Source organism: Thalassophryne amazonica, chromosome 11, assembly GCF_902500255.1.
Source record: "Thalassophryne amazonica chromosome 11, fThaAma1.1, whole genome shotgun sequence".
In the NCBI taxonomy this organism is placed as follows: Eukaryota; Metazoa; Chordata; class Actinopteri; order Batrachoidiformes; family Batrachoididae; genus Thalassophryne; species Thalassophryne amazonica.
In genome coordinates this window covers 4,381,683-4,398,470 of record NC_047113.1, presented here as the reverse complement: position 1 = coordinate 4,398,470, position 16,788 = coordinate 4,381,683, and the positions used below count along the sequence as shown (strand labels likewise).

General features: G+C 40.0%; 1 protein-coding gene across 1 annotated transcript; it reads left to right on the top strand.

Moving 5' to 3' along the window:
- The first annotated feature begins 2,030 nt into the window (after window positions 1–2,030).
- Window positions 2,031–15,568, top strand: pfdn6 (prefoldin subunit 6). Its single transcript, XM_034181364.1, has 4 exons — window positions 2,031–2,202; window positions 2,334–2,404; window positions 2,479–2,603; window positions 15,120–15,568. Exons 1-4 carry the CDS (start codon window positions 2,139–2,141, stop codon window positions 15,238–15,240), a joined length of 381 nt encoding a protein of 126 aa, XP_034037255.1. The 5' UTR covers window positions 2,031–2,138; the 3' UTR covers window positions 15,241–15,568.
- Window positions 15,569–16,788: the final 1,220 nt, after the last annotated feature.

Below are 16,788 nucleotides of genomic sequence, written 5' to 3'. Positions count from 1 at the left end.
CCCTTTGTGATTATTTGAATCACTCCACAATAGACATCAGAAACAAATTATCACGTCACACAATAAACACACAAACCTGCAGGGCAAATTTAATATAATGAGGGGAAAAAAACAGACCCGAACACAAGGTCCTTAAAAAAACAAAGAGAATGTACCTTGGTGGAGAGAAAAAGAAGAAGAGTTGTGTCAACACAGTCAGTGAAACTTCGGCGATTCCTAAACACAAATGAATAATTGAAGCAAGTCAGAAATCAAATACTCACAATGAAATCTATTCACACACACCAAGTCAAAGGAAACAGTAACACTGTCATACAAAAGGCACAAGAAATGAGTTTCTTCCATGGGGGAGGACTGCTGGTCTTCTGGTGCACACCCGTTCTGCAGACATGTGCACGTCTCTCATGGGCGGAGCTGACGAAGCTGAGCTCTTCATGGAGAAAACTGTCCAGTTCAAACGTCACCACTGGGGTGTGTCATATATGCTGTGTGTGTTTGTGTTCATCTTCAGGTCACAGGCTATAGTTCAGCAGATAACTGTAAGAATCGTTCAAATCTGGTTACAAGCACCAAAATTTGACTGTGTTTACCTTTTGGTACATATTGTAGAAAAATAACTTTAGCCATGTGAATTTTCAAAAGGGAGCCAAGTAGGGGTCAATTGAAGAATTGCACAGGGTCAAAATTAAAAAATGTTCCAATCATATTGAAAGTGATACCACATTATGTGTCTGTTCACAAAGATTCCAAACAGGTATAGTTTGGACCATCTGTGACTGAATGTTCTGGAGTTATGGGGTAAAAACAGCAAGAATGCTGACAAAGGTCAGTTTCAGTTTGTACAGGGGTCAAATATTAAAGTTGCTCTAGTTTTGGTAAAACGTGGTGCAAATTATTGGTTGAACTAATAGGATCAATAAATGGAATAGTTCTGACTGTGTTGAATGTTTGGTCTCCAAAGTAAAGGTCAAACAATGTCAACGTCTACTATGACATGTGACATATGTTACCCTGTAACATGATAACTAAGCATGACACATGGTGCAAACTATTCCTTTTTAAAATCCTACTAACTCAACCAATAATTTGCACCATGTTTTACCATAATTGGAGCAACTTTAACTTTTGACCCCTGTACAAACTGAAAGTGACCTTTGTCGCCATTCTTGCTGTTTTTACCCCATAACTCCAGAACATTCAGTCACAGATGGTCCAAACTATACCTTTTTGGAATCTTTGTGATCAGACACATAATGTCGTATAGCTTTCAATATGATTGGAACATTTTTTTTTACCCCTATGCAGTTCTTCAATTGACCCCTACTTGGCCCCCTATTGAAAATTCAAATGGCTAACGTTATTTTTTCTAAAATATGTACCAAAAGCTATACACAGTCAAACTTTGGTGGTTGCAACTGGATTTGAAGGATTCCTCTGCAAATATTCTGTTATCTGCTGCACGACTACGTGCGCCCACAGCTTCTTGAAGAATAAGCTTAGACAGAGGCCGTGCTGGTGTGGTCCTCTGTTCTTTGTGTTTGTGTCAGGTTGCAGGTGCAAAGGTTTGACTCTTTCTTGTCCTGCTCGCTGTCCTCAGGAGGCGCAAGTATCTTCCTGCAGTGTGATCGATGTGGCGCACTCAGGAACCTTTACAGTTATGCAGCAGTACAGCTTCAGCAAGACCTGGAAGGGTCCCAGCCACCTCTGACTCTTCCTGTACTTTCTGTGCAGATCTTTCACCAAGTCTCCAGACTTTATGGAGTGCAGAGGTTCAGATGCCGGTTAACACGGTGCAGCAACCAATTGTGTTCAGATATTTGTGGAAACTAAAACATGTCAAGACTGCACAAGTGACGCTGTGATTGCTTGAAATATGTTTATATTTGTTGGAGTTGGGGGTTGGAGTACTACTAGAAATTACATAATACAATAATAAAATCACTGAAGTGAGCAGTTTTGGGTTTCTTGTGACAAACGCAATTGCTTGTTTCTTTCATCATATCTGGCAACGTTGGAGCAATTTGCGTGACGTAAAATGTAGTCGACACAGCGCTTACAGCTGGGTTCGCTAGCACTTTTAGCCTCTTGTTTGTAGGGAAAAATTGTATATATTTATCGAGTCTATAACAAAGATAGAAATGTCAGAAGCCATCCAGAAAAAACTTAAGAGTGAAGTACAGAAATATGCGCAGATACAGAAAGGTAAGAGAGCAGCGTGCGAGGTTTGTGTCCACGTGAGCTAACATGAAGTTAAATATAAATAAAGAGCTCTTGTAGTCAGAATTCTGAGGCTGTATGTGGCAGAAATTGAGATCTTTTTGTATGCTGTGTAGATGTTAGTAACAGCATGACGTGTAGACAGAAGCTGGAGAAGCAGCTGACTGAGAACAACATCGTCAAAGAGGTAAAACACTCATTTTAGACCTGTGATGGAAACTTGTTAGTTCTAAGTCGTGTTGTGTTTGTGTGTTTCTTTAGGAGCTGGATCTGCTGGACAGCACAAACACGGTTTATAAGCTTATTGGTCCTGTTCTGGTGAAGCAAGACGTGGACGAAGCCAAAGCCACGGTGGCAAAAAGACTCGAGTATATTAATGGAGAGATGTGAGTAGAAGTGAAACAACTAATCGAGTTAATCGATTATTAAAATAGTTGTCAACTAATTTAGTCATTGATTATTTGCTAAATAACTTTGTTTTACTGCAAATGTTTTGTTTCTTCCATATAATCAACCGAGCTTTGCTTTGAATCATGAACCAATGAAGGAGTGCTTCGAGCTGCTGCTTCGTTGGTTTCAATTGTTTTATTTCGCTTTATCTTAATTTTTTTCCCCACTAAAACCCTAAAGAGCATATGTCTGTGAGGAATATTTACCTTTTTTTAATGTTAAACTGACCTGTTATGGTCTTCTGAAACAGTTGATGGATGTATTTTATGCTAACGCTGATGCTAATGCATTAGCATGTCTATGGCGTTTTCAATGTTAAAGTTAGCATTAAGCTGCTGGCATTTCAGCATGTTTGTGCATTTGTTTTCTGTATAATAATTAATGTCTCAGCGTTTGTTGTTGTAAAAGAATCAAATGTATTACAAATGATAATGTTTTTAATTTATTTTTATTTATATATTAATAATAATAGCAACAACAATAATAATAATAGTAATAATAACTAATAATGCTACAAAACAATTTTAGAGAAAGAGACATGAGTCATATAAGTTATACAGAGACTGTTGCACATATAATGAGTCGGCTACAGTTTTTGATTGAGGTTTTATGGTTAACTGGTTATGCTAATTTGCCATTTGCAGCAACAAAAATACCTCTTTTTCACCATATACGTATTTTATAACATTTAATATGTTTCAGTGTTGTTTTATGGCAACTCAGCACTTTGATAAAGCAATGTCATTTGAAATAATTATTTCTGTTCTTTATTATAAACTGTTTTATTCTTTATTATTTTATATTTCAACAGCCAAGGGACATTTGAGTATTTTAAGTTTTCAGATAATGTTTTGTTGTTAAATAAAGTGATGGAAGGAGAGAAAAATTGTTTCCCTGACACATTTAAAAAAAAAATTCCTCACTAATCCGATTAATCAATTAATGGTGTCAAAACCCATCAGATTCATCGATGATCCAAATAATCGTTTGTTGCAGCCCTAGATGTGAGTCCTCATCCCAACACCAAATTTAGCGCTGCAGATCTCAATCCACTCGGTTTCTAGAGACCACGGAACCAGCGGTAGGGAGATGATCTTGGAACCAACACAATCTCAAAACCACCTGTATTAATGTCATATGTTCCTTAATATTTGTCCTCTCGTGCTATTTTTTTTTTAACGTGTTCTTCACATAATTTTCTTAAAGAATCATATATTAGATTTTATCTACAGCACACTGAAAAAATGTAGTGAGTTCCAAATAAAGGGGTAAATTTGTGCTCTCAGAGGCGTTGCAGAGGTGTCACTGAGCAGCGGGGGGGCGGCCAGCTGCCAGCCTGTTTCAGTAACAACAGTGCGATTTTACATTATGCTCTGTTGTCTAGATCCTGTAGCCAGTGTAGTGTACATGCTATCCACATGATAACATTCACTATACAGTGAGTAGCAGTTCAGTGATGTATGTCAGGCTGACTCAGTTAAAATGAAATGATTTTGGGACTATTTACCCCTTTTTGGTGCGCTGTTGATAAAATTCAGTATATGATTCTTGAAGAGAATTACTTTAGGAACACGCAAAAAAAATGATTTTGATAGGACAAATAGTAAGGGAGATAATGGACCAAAACCTATGACATTAATACATGTGGTACAGACATCGTATCGGTACCACTGGTACCAAGGTCATGTGGTTCCGAGGTCTCCAGACATCATCCACTCATACGTATGTCTGAAAAGGCCACAGGTAACATTTACTAAAAAGGTATGCATATGTGCAGTAAATCAATGTACCGACCGGTAGTTCACCTTGTGTCTTAAAACCCAAACCAGTGAGCTATGGTTGAGCCCATAAGTATTTAGACAGCGACACCCTTTTTGTAGTTTTACCTCTGTACGCTGCCACAGTGCAGTTAAAGTGAAACAATCAAACATTCATTTATATACAGCAGCCAAAAATTGTCCAAAGTGCTTTACAGTAAAATCAAATCAGTTTTATTTATATAGCGCCAAATCACAACAAACAGTTGCCCCAAGGCGCTTTATATTATATTGTAAGGCAAAAGCCATACAGTAATTACAGAAAAACCCCAACAGTCAAAACAACCCCCTGTGAGCAAGCACTTGGCAACAGTGGGAAGGATCAATCCCAAGGATTTTCCTTGGGAAAATCAAGGAATAAAATTCACGAGCAAACAAACATACAATAGAATTAAAAAGGCACATAAAAACAAAACATGTCACTGCACCACTAAGTTTTAAAAGCCATTTTAAATAAGTCTTGAGTTTTGATTTTAAAAGTACTAGATCTTAAACATCAGGAGGTAACGTGTTCCATAGTTTGGGATCACACAGGAAATTTTGCTGAGTAAAATTTACTCTGCTGGGATAGTATTTGATCCTGGTCTAAATAGAGAAAATTACACTCTATCATAGAGCGAATCAGCTCGACCGTTGTCGCAGACTGAACGGTCCGCCCCTAAACATTGGTCCGCCCTGCCTCCACTGTGCATGTGTCATGCTGGAGCCCAGCTGCCCGTGTGACACAGAGTCTCTCCACCCAAAGCGATCAAATGAATTAATTGGATTATTAACCATCAGATGACAAGGAAAACCTCTTAAATCATTCTAAAGTCAGTTTGAAGCAGAAACGAGGCTTTGAACGTTGACGCATTGAAATGTCCGATGGGTGGTGAACACATCAGCTAACAGCTTGTGCAGCTGCGCCGTTCTGATTGCTTCCTTTGTCTGTTATTATGGAATAATGCTGAACTTGGGTGGACAGGATTTCTGTACAAAAGCTTCAGATATGTCGTTGAGATAGATGATGGCTGGAGTGCAGTTTGAAGCAGAAATGAGGTGCTTATCAGTGAACAGTGACTGATGACGTCAGTGCAGTGAAGGCAGGGCTGACGGAGGACCGTTCGGTCTGCGACACCATCTGTTCATTGCAATCCAATAACAGTTGATTTTACACTGTTTTGACTTGATTTAGCTCTGTGGTAGAGTATAATTTACTCCATTTAGACTGGGATCAAACGCTATCCCAGCAGAGTAAATTTTACTCAGAAAAATTTCCTGTGCAGCTACTGCAAAAGCATGATCACCTCAAAATTTATATTTTGACATTGGAACTACTAATAAAATTTGACCAGACGAAAGCAATGTCCAGCTGTAAGTATGGAGAGTTAAAATTTCAGACAAGTAGGATGGTGCAAGGCCATTAATAACTTTAAAAACAAACTACTTCTTCTTTTCCTCTTGGCTGCTCCCGTTAGGGGCTGCCACAGCAGATCAGTCGTTTCCATCTCACCCAGTCTGCATGGTTGGGTTGGCTTGTTTTATGCCGGATGCCCTTCCTGACGCAACCTTCCTCATTTATCCAGGCTTGGGAGCAGCACTCAGAATGTACTGGCTGCAAACCCCATGTGGCTGAGCTTTAATATGAAAAAAAAACATTTAAATCAATTCACCTGAAACATTCAAAATGAATCTGTAGCGTAGACATTCAGCTTTAATTTGAGGTAGGGCTGCTTGATTATGGCAAAAATCATAATGACAATTATTTAGTTATTTAACGAAATTACTCATTGTGCTTTGAAAATACTGTTTATTAAAACATCTAAACTAGCATTCTAACGGTGGAGTTTCTGGAAATATTACTTCAGTTTTAAATTTCATTGAACTAGAAAAGCAAAGTTAAAATATGACATTTGGCCAACCTATAAATAGATAGAGAGGTGGAACATAGATGGGAAGAAAGAGGCCTGAACACACCTCCTCATCGTCTTGTTCAGCGTTTAACACGTGTTTGTGGACTGGGCCGTGGTTATAACTGGTGGCTTGGGTGCAGCTATTAAAGAACAGAACAGTGACAGACATATTTCCTCACTAACCATGGCACCATCATTGGCACTAATGTCACCAAGTTATGGATACCTGCTAATTTGCCCTATTAACATATCCCATAATCCCTTGCGCGCCAGAGAGTCGCTGCAGTCAAACAACATATAGAGAATACACATGATGGCAATTGTAAATAAATATTATACTACAAAAATGTAATTTTTTTTTTATGCTTTTCATCATGTTAATAAGAGATTGCTGCATGATACCCTGAAAACTTGATAAAACAATTATAACAAATAATCCGTGTCTGTTACATTTAATCTGCGTGGAATTTAATAAACGCAAACCAAATTTCAAACACATATATTAGTCTGGAACAAAGAGGACAAACAGTGTTGTAAAGAACAATAATCAAGAGCGAACTTCACTTTCCCCCAGAACGACATGATCAGGAAGCGATTGTAGCTCATAGCAGCTCCCATTGAAAATAACAGAGAGACAGACTGTGATTCTCACGTTTACATAAAATAAACACAATAACAATGTCTATAAACCCAGAGAATATATTCATGAGAGTTTTAGGCACAATATAAAAATAGTTTTATGTTGCGATGTTAATGGTGTCCGTGTGCAGCGTAATCAGAGCGTCTCAATGCAGTTCTCACTGTTACTGAGATCTCACAGCAGGGCAACCTCTTCGAAGTTTTGCGGGATTTGAAACATCAATAGGGCGAATTAGTGAAAGTGGTATTAAGATACAAATTAAATAATACTAAGATTTTGCTCAACAGAAATATTGGAGCACTGACTTTAGATGATCCATGAGTACAACCAGCCACACAGTAACAGCCCTTTTTAATTTCCTTAAAAGAAGACCTGAAAGTTCAGCTACAATTTGCCAGTAGGTACATCTGAGATGCAAGCCTAGATTTGATGTTTTGGTGAAGAAAAACCCTCCTCTACACCACTTCACCATGAAGTTGGTGATACAAAACCTGCGCTATGCACACTTTCTCCAAACCACACCAGGTGATTTCATTGATGAACGCATTCCATCTACTGTTAATCAGTGAAATTACCTGGTGGAGTTGGTGGTTACAAAGAAACCTGCACCCTCTTTGCCCTTTCTGGAGTCAGGTTGATACCTATGGACTACACACCGGACATTGCCGGTTGGATTTGTCACAGGACAAAACCTCTGTGGTGTGGCTGGATCATGACTTGCCACCTGGTGGTGAAGGACCGTGACCTCGATGCCTCCTGTGTTCTCTTTGTATATTGGGCTGTATATAGGGCTGAGGGCTTCCTTTGTGTCGCCGGGACCCCACCTGCAGTTTGGGGACAGTGTGGCAGTAATGTGTCTCATTATATTCATCACATTGCACATAACCACACTTTTCTCACACACATGAACACACACTCACATAACTCGTGTTTATTCAGTATACTTTCTAACTCATGACAAAGTCTGCATACTTATGACTATTGTTGCTGTTTCTGTTGGCTTTTTTGTTGCAGTTGTGGTTGCATTCAACTCTGGTTTGTGACTGTTTGGCTTTGCTGTATTACGTCCTAAAAATAAGCCCAGTTCATGGTGATGTGGTGAGCGACAAAAAATTGCCTCATTCGACAATACGGCAGCGCAAAAGAATCAATAGGAAGGTGAATCTTTATCAGAAATACACCATCTGTATACCAACAGAGAGTATCATGGACAAAGAAAGAGAATTTGGTGCAAGTGTTCCCTTCAAAATGCCATTTTTTTTGACCCGAAATCAAGTTAAGCAGTATGTCACTGTGAAAGTAACTGTGGCAATAAGGATGTGAATCTTGGTTAAATATACAAGACCCAGATATCATCAGAAAAACAACTTTAGGATCTGATGATATGTTCTATAGTAGCCCAACCCCTATGGGGGGCTCCTTGCACAGCAGGGGGCAGAAATTGAGAGGGTTCATGAAATTAAATTTTTGGGGTAATTATAGATGACAAAATTAGCTGGAAACCACATATTAAACATATACAGAGTAAAGTCTCAAGCAACATTGCAGTAATAAATAAAGCAAAGAAGGTCTTAGATGGCAAATCACTCCACACTCTGTACTGTTGACTAGTCTCTCCTTATTTGCAGTACTGTGCTGAGGTTTGGGGCATCAACTACAAAACCTCATTAAGTTAATTAAATATCCTGCATAAAAGAGCTTACTGACATTGTGCAAAATACCAAACAGCAAATAATGTTCAAAGCAACAAATAATCTATTACGGGGGAATAATCAACAACTGAAGGGAATTACAATCTAAAGAGAAAATGTAACTTTAAAGAACCAAGATTTCGTACAACAAGGAAAAGTTTTTGTCGATCAGTCTGGAGGGTGAGACTTCTGAAGGGATTTAGTGTGGAATTGAAGCAATGTTCAAATATGAGACCGTTCTAAATGCTGTATAAAAATAAGATTTTCAAAAGGTATGAGGATTAAGGAGGTGTGGCCAATCACCAGGTGTCTTAGGGGCAAATGTCTAGTTATTTATATATTTATTTTGTTGTTCTTGTTTTTTGTTATTTCTGCTTGATTATTTTCTTTCCTTGCTTTGTTAGTCTTTTTGTGGTCTTTCTATGTATTATGTATATGGTACATGTGGATTTATATGTGGGACTATACATGTGCTGATGGATGAAGGTATTTGACTGTGTGTATGTTTATGTATAATGCATATATCGTGTATAAGTTATGTTATTTACTTAAGGACAAGGGGTGGGAGTAAATAAGTTTTATTGTCATGGTGCGTGGCACAGAAAGTGGTTGGACACAAATGCCGACTCAGACACAATGTAGGGTTAGTTTAAAAAAAGGCTTTATCAAATATACTAGCAAGGATTCGGTACACAGTGTATCAGTCAGCGAGGCGGATGTACAGACAGATGTAATGCTAAGGCGTGGTCCAACAAAACAAGCAGGCAGGTACATGGCGTGGAGGAGTTCAAAGGCAACACATAGGCAAGGTCAAAATACGGGCAGGCAGTCAAATGTGGTCAAAAACAAGGCTGTGAAAAGGGCTGGAATGATGACAAAAAGTGCGACGAACTGGCAGGGAAGTGGTGAACTGAAGGTGCTTAAATAAGGGTCACTAGACACAGGTGTGGGGAACATTCTGGAAGGTGGTGTGGCTGGATGAAACAAAGATGAGGGAAGCAGGTGCAAGATAGTGGAGTGACGTAAGACGCATGAGCCAGAGTAAAGAGTGTGAGTGGATGAATACACTAAACAGACAGAATCAGACTAAGACACAAGGCAGGTGCAGTGACGTGGAGTGAGAACACAAATGGAAGACAGAGAGAACAGAGAACAAAGGTCAAACAGAAACCAAGGACTATGAACAGAACCAGAACAGAGCATGAACATGAGAACTAAAAAGCGAACCATCAGATAAGTAAAGATAACCAGATGGCAAAACAAACAGACAAAAACATAAACAGAAAACAAAACCCGATACTACAGTGTAACTGATAAAATCAGAAATGAGATGAACAAAATAAACCAGTGATCAACTGATGATAAACAATGAAAACACAAGCTGGCAGAACAAACTAGAATGGAACTGAACTATGGCAAGAGTAAAGTAACAAAGTGACAAAGCAAAACAGCACAGAAAATAAACAAGTGACCAAAAACAACTAATCAAAGCTGGAGCAGACAATGAGAAAGAAAGGAGGCAAAAATGGGATCAAAACCCTGGATCCGGACTGAAACCTGATATTTACGTATTCTCACTCCTGTTCGAATATCCATTGATTGTTTTCTTTATATTTTATATTATTATTGTTATTTATTTTTGTGCCTTGATATTCACAACAAACATTTCAAACAAACAAACCTCCAAAATTACGCTAACTGACTTATTGCACTGTTATATATGGTACTCTATTTCAAAAGCCCATAACTTTGTTCCTCTTAATTGCTGTCTTGGCATCAAGTTTCGTTGACTAGACGTATATCCCTGCAGGAAAATCAGTGAGGACAAATGTAATACAGGCTGTGTAAAGAAATAAGAGTCACATTCTGGGGGTTATAAACTCTTCAAAAGAGCCAACAGCACGCACCTCTTCAGATATGTGTACCATCTGTAAGTCTGCTTGTATTGTCTTACTTTTTACTCCATCTCTTAATTTTGCAGTACATATTGCAATCTTCTTAACTTTTGCCATGTATGTGTATTTTAAAATCTGTCCAAATCACTCTTCTCTCTTTCTGTACCTGGGCTGCTGGTGCTGGTCTGGTCCATCTTACATAGGTGTTTTTACTGTTTTGATTTATTTTGTTCTTGTATTTAACTTGATATAATTTTAATTCCTTTTATTGTACAGCACTTTGGGGCAGTGTTAACTGTTTGTAAATGTGCTTTATAAATAAACCTGACCTTGACCTTCTGACTAAGCAGGGAAAAGATCAAATAAAGATGAGTCCAGCTTCAGTCAGTCAGGGTTTTTCTCTCCAGCTTCACCAAAACACTCCTCTGTGGCACAGAGATGTGACGCACTTTAAAAAAAACAAAACCACCAGTTGTCGCATTCTAGACTTGCTGCGTATGTTCAGGATACGCTCTGACTGCTTTCCGCCCCACCACACATCACTGTTTTTTTGTTTTGTGACAGTCAAGTGAATGTGACGCGCACACTGGCGACAGTTTGTGGAGGCCTTAAGATGACCAAAGGCACCTGTGCGATCCTCACAGTTGGTGCTTATCTGTACACTTCTTAAATTACTTTATAACACAACTGTATTTCCTGGATGTGGACAAATATTTAGGAAAAATGCAGAAAAGATCCAGCACAGTTACCTTAGGAAGATTTTGGGTCTTAGAATTAGAAGGCTTCATTTTAAAATATTAGACCTCCAAAATAATCTTGATAGTCTTTACAAAAGGTTAGAAACCTTAGTGGGGGAAGATGCCCATAATAAGATCACAAAGTTCATAGTTAAAATTCAAATGGCTGAACATTTAAAAAGTAAGGAGAGGCAAATCAGGAAGTTTCACAACCTTTTAGTCCAGAAAAGGTGTACTTTCAGCGGGAGTAGTTTTAAAGATACACCCAGACAAATTAGTGACAACAGGGAAAATTGGGTAAAGAATCTGTCCGACAGGGTTCTTACACAGACAGAAAAGGATGTGCTCGCTAAAGGACTAAATTTCTCAGTGACCCCTAAACATATTCCGACAGTAGATTACATCACTGCAGTAGAGTCAGCCATTAAACATAACAGTTTGTCAGAGTCAGAAGCTGGGGACCTCCGACTAAGAGTCACAGCAGTGCTGAACAGTGCTAAGCCTCCTCCGTCCAACATCACAGGAGAACAACGGAAAGCTTTGTCAGCACTGCAACAGGACCAAAGCATCCTTATCCTGCCAGCGGATAAAGGCAGATGCACGGTGGTCCTGAACACATCGGACTACGAGGCCAAGATCAACAACTTGCTCAATGACTCCAGTACATACGAACGTCTGAAGAGAGACCCCACGAGCGGCTATAAGAAGAAAACCATTAGCTGCCTCCAAAACCTGGAGAAAGAGGGACTCATCGACAGGCAGACATACTACAGACTGTACCCTGGGGACGCCACTCCATGCATCTATGGACTGCCCAAAATCCACAAACAGGGCGTGCCACTCAGGCCTATTGTATGTAGCACAGATTCCATCACGTACAATTTGGCCAAGCACCTCAAGTGGATTTTGGCTCCTCTAGTGGGTAACTCAGACCACCATGTGAAGAACACACAAGATTTTGTGAACAAAATCAAGGACCTGCAGCTGGAGGCAGATGAAACTATGGTGTCATTTGATGTGACTTCGTTGTTCACCTGCACCCCCACCGCTGAGGCCATCTCAGCTGTGAGGCAGAGACTGCTGGAAGATGTCTGTACCTGAAAGGACCAAACTCACACCAGACCACATCTGCCAAATCTTGGAGATCTGTCTTAACACCACATATTTCCTGTTTAGGGGGAATTACTACAGGCAGATTCATGGTTGTGCGATGGGGTCTCCGGTATCCCCCATTGTGGCCAATCTGTACATGGAGCGAGTGGAGAAGACAGCCTTGACGTCGTTCACGGGCATCTCTACCAGTCACTGGTTCAGATATGTCGATGATACATGGGTTAAAATCAAGCAACAGGAGGTCGAGGACTTTACAGAACACATCAATTCGGTGGACTTCAATATCAAGTTCACACGTGAGGATGCCAGAAACAACCATTTAGCCTTCTTGGACTGTGATGTTACGATTGGAGAAAACAGGCAGCTTCAGACAGAGGTTTACAGAAAACCAACTCACACTGACCAATATCTGCTCTTTGGCTCAAACCATCCCCTTGAACACAAGCTCGGGGTGATCAGGACTCTTCAACACAGAGCCCTACAGGTGCCCACAACTACAGAGGGAAGGGCTAAAGAGCAACAACTTGTATGGAAAGCCCTCACAGTATGTGGGTACCCACGTTGGTCCCTGGACAAAGTGCAGAAGTCCCAGAAAACAAAGAGACCAGACAGACAGGAGACGGAGACAAGAAGAGTGTCTCTCCCTTATTTAGCAGGAGTAGGGGAAAAACTACAGAGGATCTTCAGACAGCACAAAATCCCAGTTTACTTTAAAGCAGTCAACACCTTGAGACAGAAATTAGTTCACCCTAAGGACAGGATCCCTAGTTACAAACAGAGCAATGTAGTGTATTCTATCAAATGTCAGGAAAACTGTAATGAACATTACATAGGTGAGACGAAGCAACTTTTACACAAGAGGCTATACCAGCACCGCAGAGAGGTCGCCAGTGGACCTCAGTCTGGAGTTCATCTCCACCTAAAAGACACTAACCACACGTTTGAGGACAAGGAAGTTAAAATCTTAGCTAGAGAGAAGAAATGGTTTGAGAGAGGTGTCAAGGAAGCATTCTTTGTAAAACAGTTGAAACCCAGCCTTAACCGCGGAGCGGGTCTCAGACACGCTTTGTCCCCTATTTACAATGTGGTACTCAGGTCAAAGCAGTTTCAGTCTTTTGTTCATGGTAATGAGTCATTCACATCATCACGAGAGTCATCAAGGGAGCCATCAGGAGTGGCTTCCGTCTTGTCATTAGGAGAGTGCTAACTAGAGCACAATAGGTGCTAATTAGAGCTATTGTTTAGTCACTAGCCTATAGCAGTCTGCCTCTCGATAGGTGGGGTCTGGTTAGGTTTAAAACTCCAGCTTTTGTTGGCTTCTGGTTTATTCTTCTCTACAAGAGTCAAGACAGAAGTCAGACTACCAGAGCAAGAATTTTAGCTGAGGAAGTTTCTGTGATTTGAAGCGAAACGTCCTCATGTCAAGCAACCTAGTCCAGTCGAAGATTCAAGCTTCTCTACTATGGAAACCACCTGGACAACTGAGAGCCTACACAGAAACATTTAGGAAAAAGAGAAAAACCTTTTGAGTGTCACCAGTTTTTCATGAATGATCCAACCCAATCTCACGGCACATCGTGATGGCATTATGAAAAGTACATTAATGCTAGAGTTGGTAGTCCTGGAGAGCTAGAAAGATTTGAAAGTAGCACCTCCTCTAGGTTTCGCCCCCTACCCCGTCACTGCTCCGCCCAAAGCCATGCCCCCCACAAACCTGAACGCGCATCTGACTGTGGGACTCAGCGGAGCAGAGAGCCAACTAAAGGCCCCCTGACACGTGCATGCCTTTGACTCGCGAAGTAGCACACACATCGTCGTGATGATCCCACCCGCTGCGTTCCCAGCTGGACGCCGTTCTTTGTTCTGCCACGAGCTCTGCGCTGGACGCTGTGTATATAAAATAATTTTGTGTGGATTAATCATTTTCTCTGCAAATTGACCATTGAAGATGGCTGTAATCACACTGGAACGCTCCAGTTTCAGCTTTTTGCGCGTGTAACAAGCTAAAGAAAGAATTTTGAGCCGTTGTTAGAGTGCAGCTGTTAAAGTATGTTTCTAACAGATTTAACTTCATGTTATAATGTCCAGATGAGCTGCACATAAGAAGGAAAGAACACACAACTGTTTTACCAAGCCATGACAATGTAAACATGACAAATAATTACTTTTTTAGACGGCTCAAAATTTGCAGAGAAAATGATTGATCTGACATGGCACAGTCCGGTGGAAGTGGTATTCCCTCTGCCATTGTACCGAAGTGAACTTCTTCGGTGAAACAAGATGAGTGTGCACGCACGGAGGAGGGAGGGACAGAGGGGGGCGTTGAGCCTGGTGACGCGAGCAGGAAGAACTAGACATGAAGGCATCTGATTAATTTTTTGAGAGCGGACCGCAGGGCTTATATTGGTCGATCCTACAGCTGCTACAGATGTCTGATTATTTTTTTTGTTTGTTTGTTTTCCCTTTTTCTGAATGTATTGATGGCTGTTTGGATAGACAGACCATTTCACCCAATATAACAAGAAGTGTTTCTGAACAGAGTTACCTACCCCAGCTTTAATCTATGGTTTGCGATACCCTCATGAGAGAAGCATCCAGTGTACATGTGTTTGCCCATGTTTAAAATGAATTTAGCAGGGTTTTATTTTCTTCTTTGTCTCTTTACAGTCAAAGGTACGAGGCGGCCCTGAAGGACCTGGAACAGCAGTCTGAGCAGCAGCGAGAAGTCTTGTCCAGTTTACAGCAGGACTATCAGAAAGCTCAGGGTGCAATGTTGGGCAAAATCTGACCGTCTGAAGTTGCATGTCTGATCTCTCACTGTTCTCTCTCTCTCACTCTCACACACACACACACACACACACACACTGTCACAGTACAAGTGGTGTATTTCCTCACACCATGCTGGAAACAGATACTGAATTCATCCGTCTTGTGTTTTGACCGCTAACGTGTAATTGCTGCGTCTTTCTTTCACAAATCATAATAAAAATGTTTTCATGAAAGGTCATATTCTCTTCTTTAGTTTCACAGTGCATTATGGGAGCAGTGTTTGCCTCCAACTTAAAGATCTGCTAATGTATACACATGAAGGACTGATGTGACTTTCACATCAAAACATTAGTCCTTTTTGTATATTTTCAGCACCTTAATAAATTTTTCAGCACCTACTTCTATGTTGCACCAGCTGCTTTTCTCTTCCACAAGTCAGTCCTACCTGTTTGCACCGGATTGTTTTTGTGCTCTTCTCTTTTGTCAAATGATGTACTTCACAGATTAGATGGTCAAATCAGAAGAGAGCAGGATAGAGTAATGCTTTTTTTTTATTTTTTTTTTTATCCTGTTTTCAACATGTCTGTCCTCATGTCCCACTGAACTATATTTTGACACTCTCAGCGCCACCTGTAGTTCACAATGAGCACTGCCTTGGTAATGATGAAAAGCTTTGGTAACAGTTTACTTGAAGGTATCATAATAGTGACATAAGACTGTCATAGGTGTCACATGACAGTCATCAATGTGTCAAACGTTAACATAATGTTTATGACACATTCATGAATGTGTCATATAACACTTACGACAGTCTTCATGTCACTATTATGACAAGTAAAGTGTTATCAAAGCTTTTCCCCAACAATCCATACAGAATCAAACTGGAGCTGCAATGATTAATCGGCTAATAAATTAAATGCCAACCATTTTCATAATCATTTTTTAAGTTTATGGAACTTGAGTTACATAAATGTAAATAGTTTTGTGATTTCTTTACTAGTTTGTTTAATGTGAAAGTCTTTGGGTTGTTTGAGGACTTCAACTTGTGCTTTAGGAAACACTAAACATTTCACCATTTCGACATCTTCAAGACCAAATAACTAATCAAATGAGAAAAAATATTAACATATATAGTTACAGCCCTAAAAGTTATGGGAGCATTTTAACTCAGACTAGCATCACATAATCATTACAAAGCAGTTGTGATCATACATGAATATCATGGTGTTACTGGGCTTTACATCATTTCTTTGAACTGTTCTTTTTCTGTGGCACACATCAGTCCTCGGGCTAGTAACTCGCCCGGCACAATTTAGGCCGGGGGGGCAAAAGCTGTATCTTGTCTCCTCGTAGTGACTCTCAAGAGGCAATTTGATTTCTTTTGTATTTCAGAGAGAATTCAAACAATTTTCAAAAGTTCCCATGCCAAAAGTTGCTCGAGTTTTTAATTAGGCCTTTTTAATCATACCAATTAGGCTTAGTTTTTAGACTGTTCTAATTACTGGGAAAAGCAGGAAGGTTGGTTTGAAATATCTCCTGACACCTGTGCCTTTGTCTTTGGGGACTG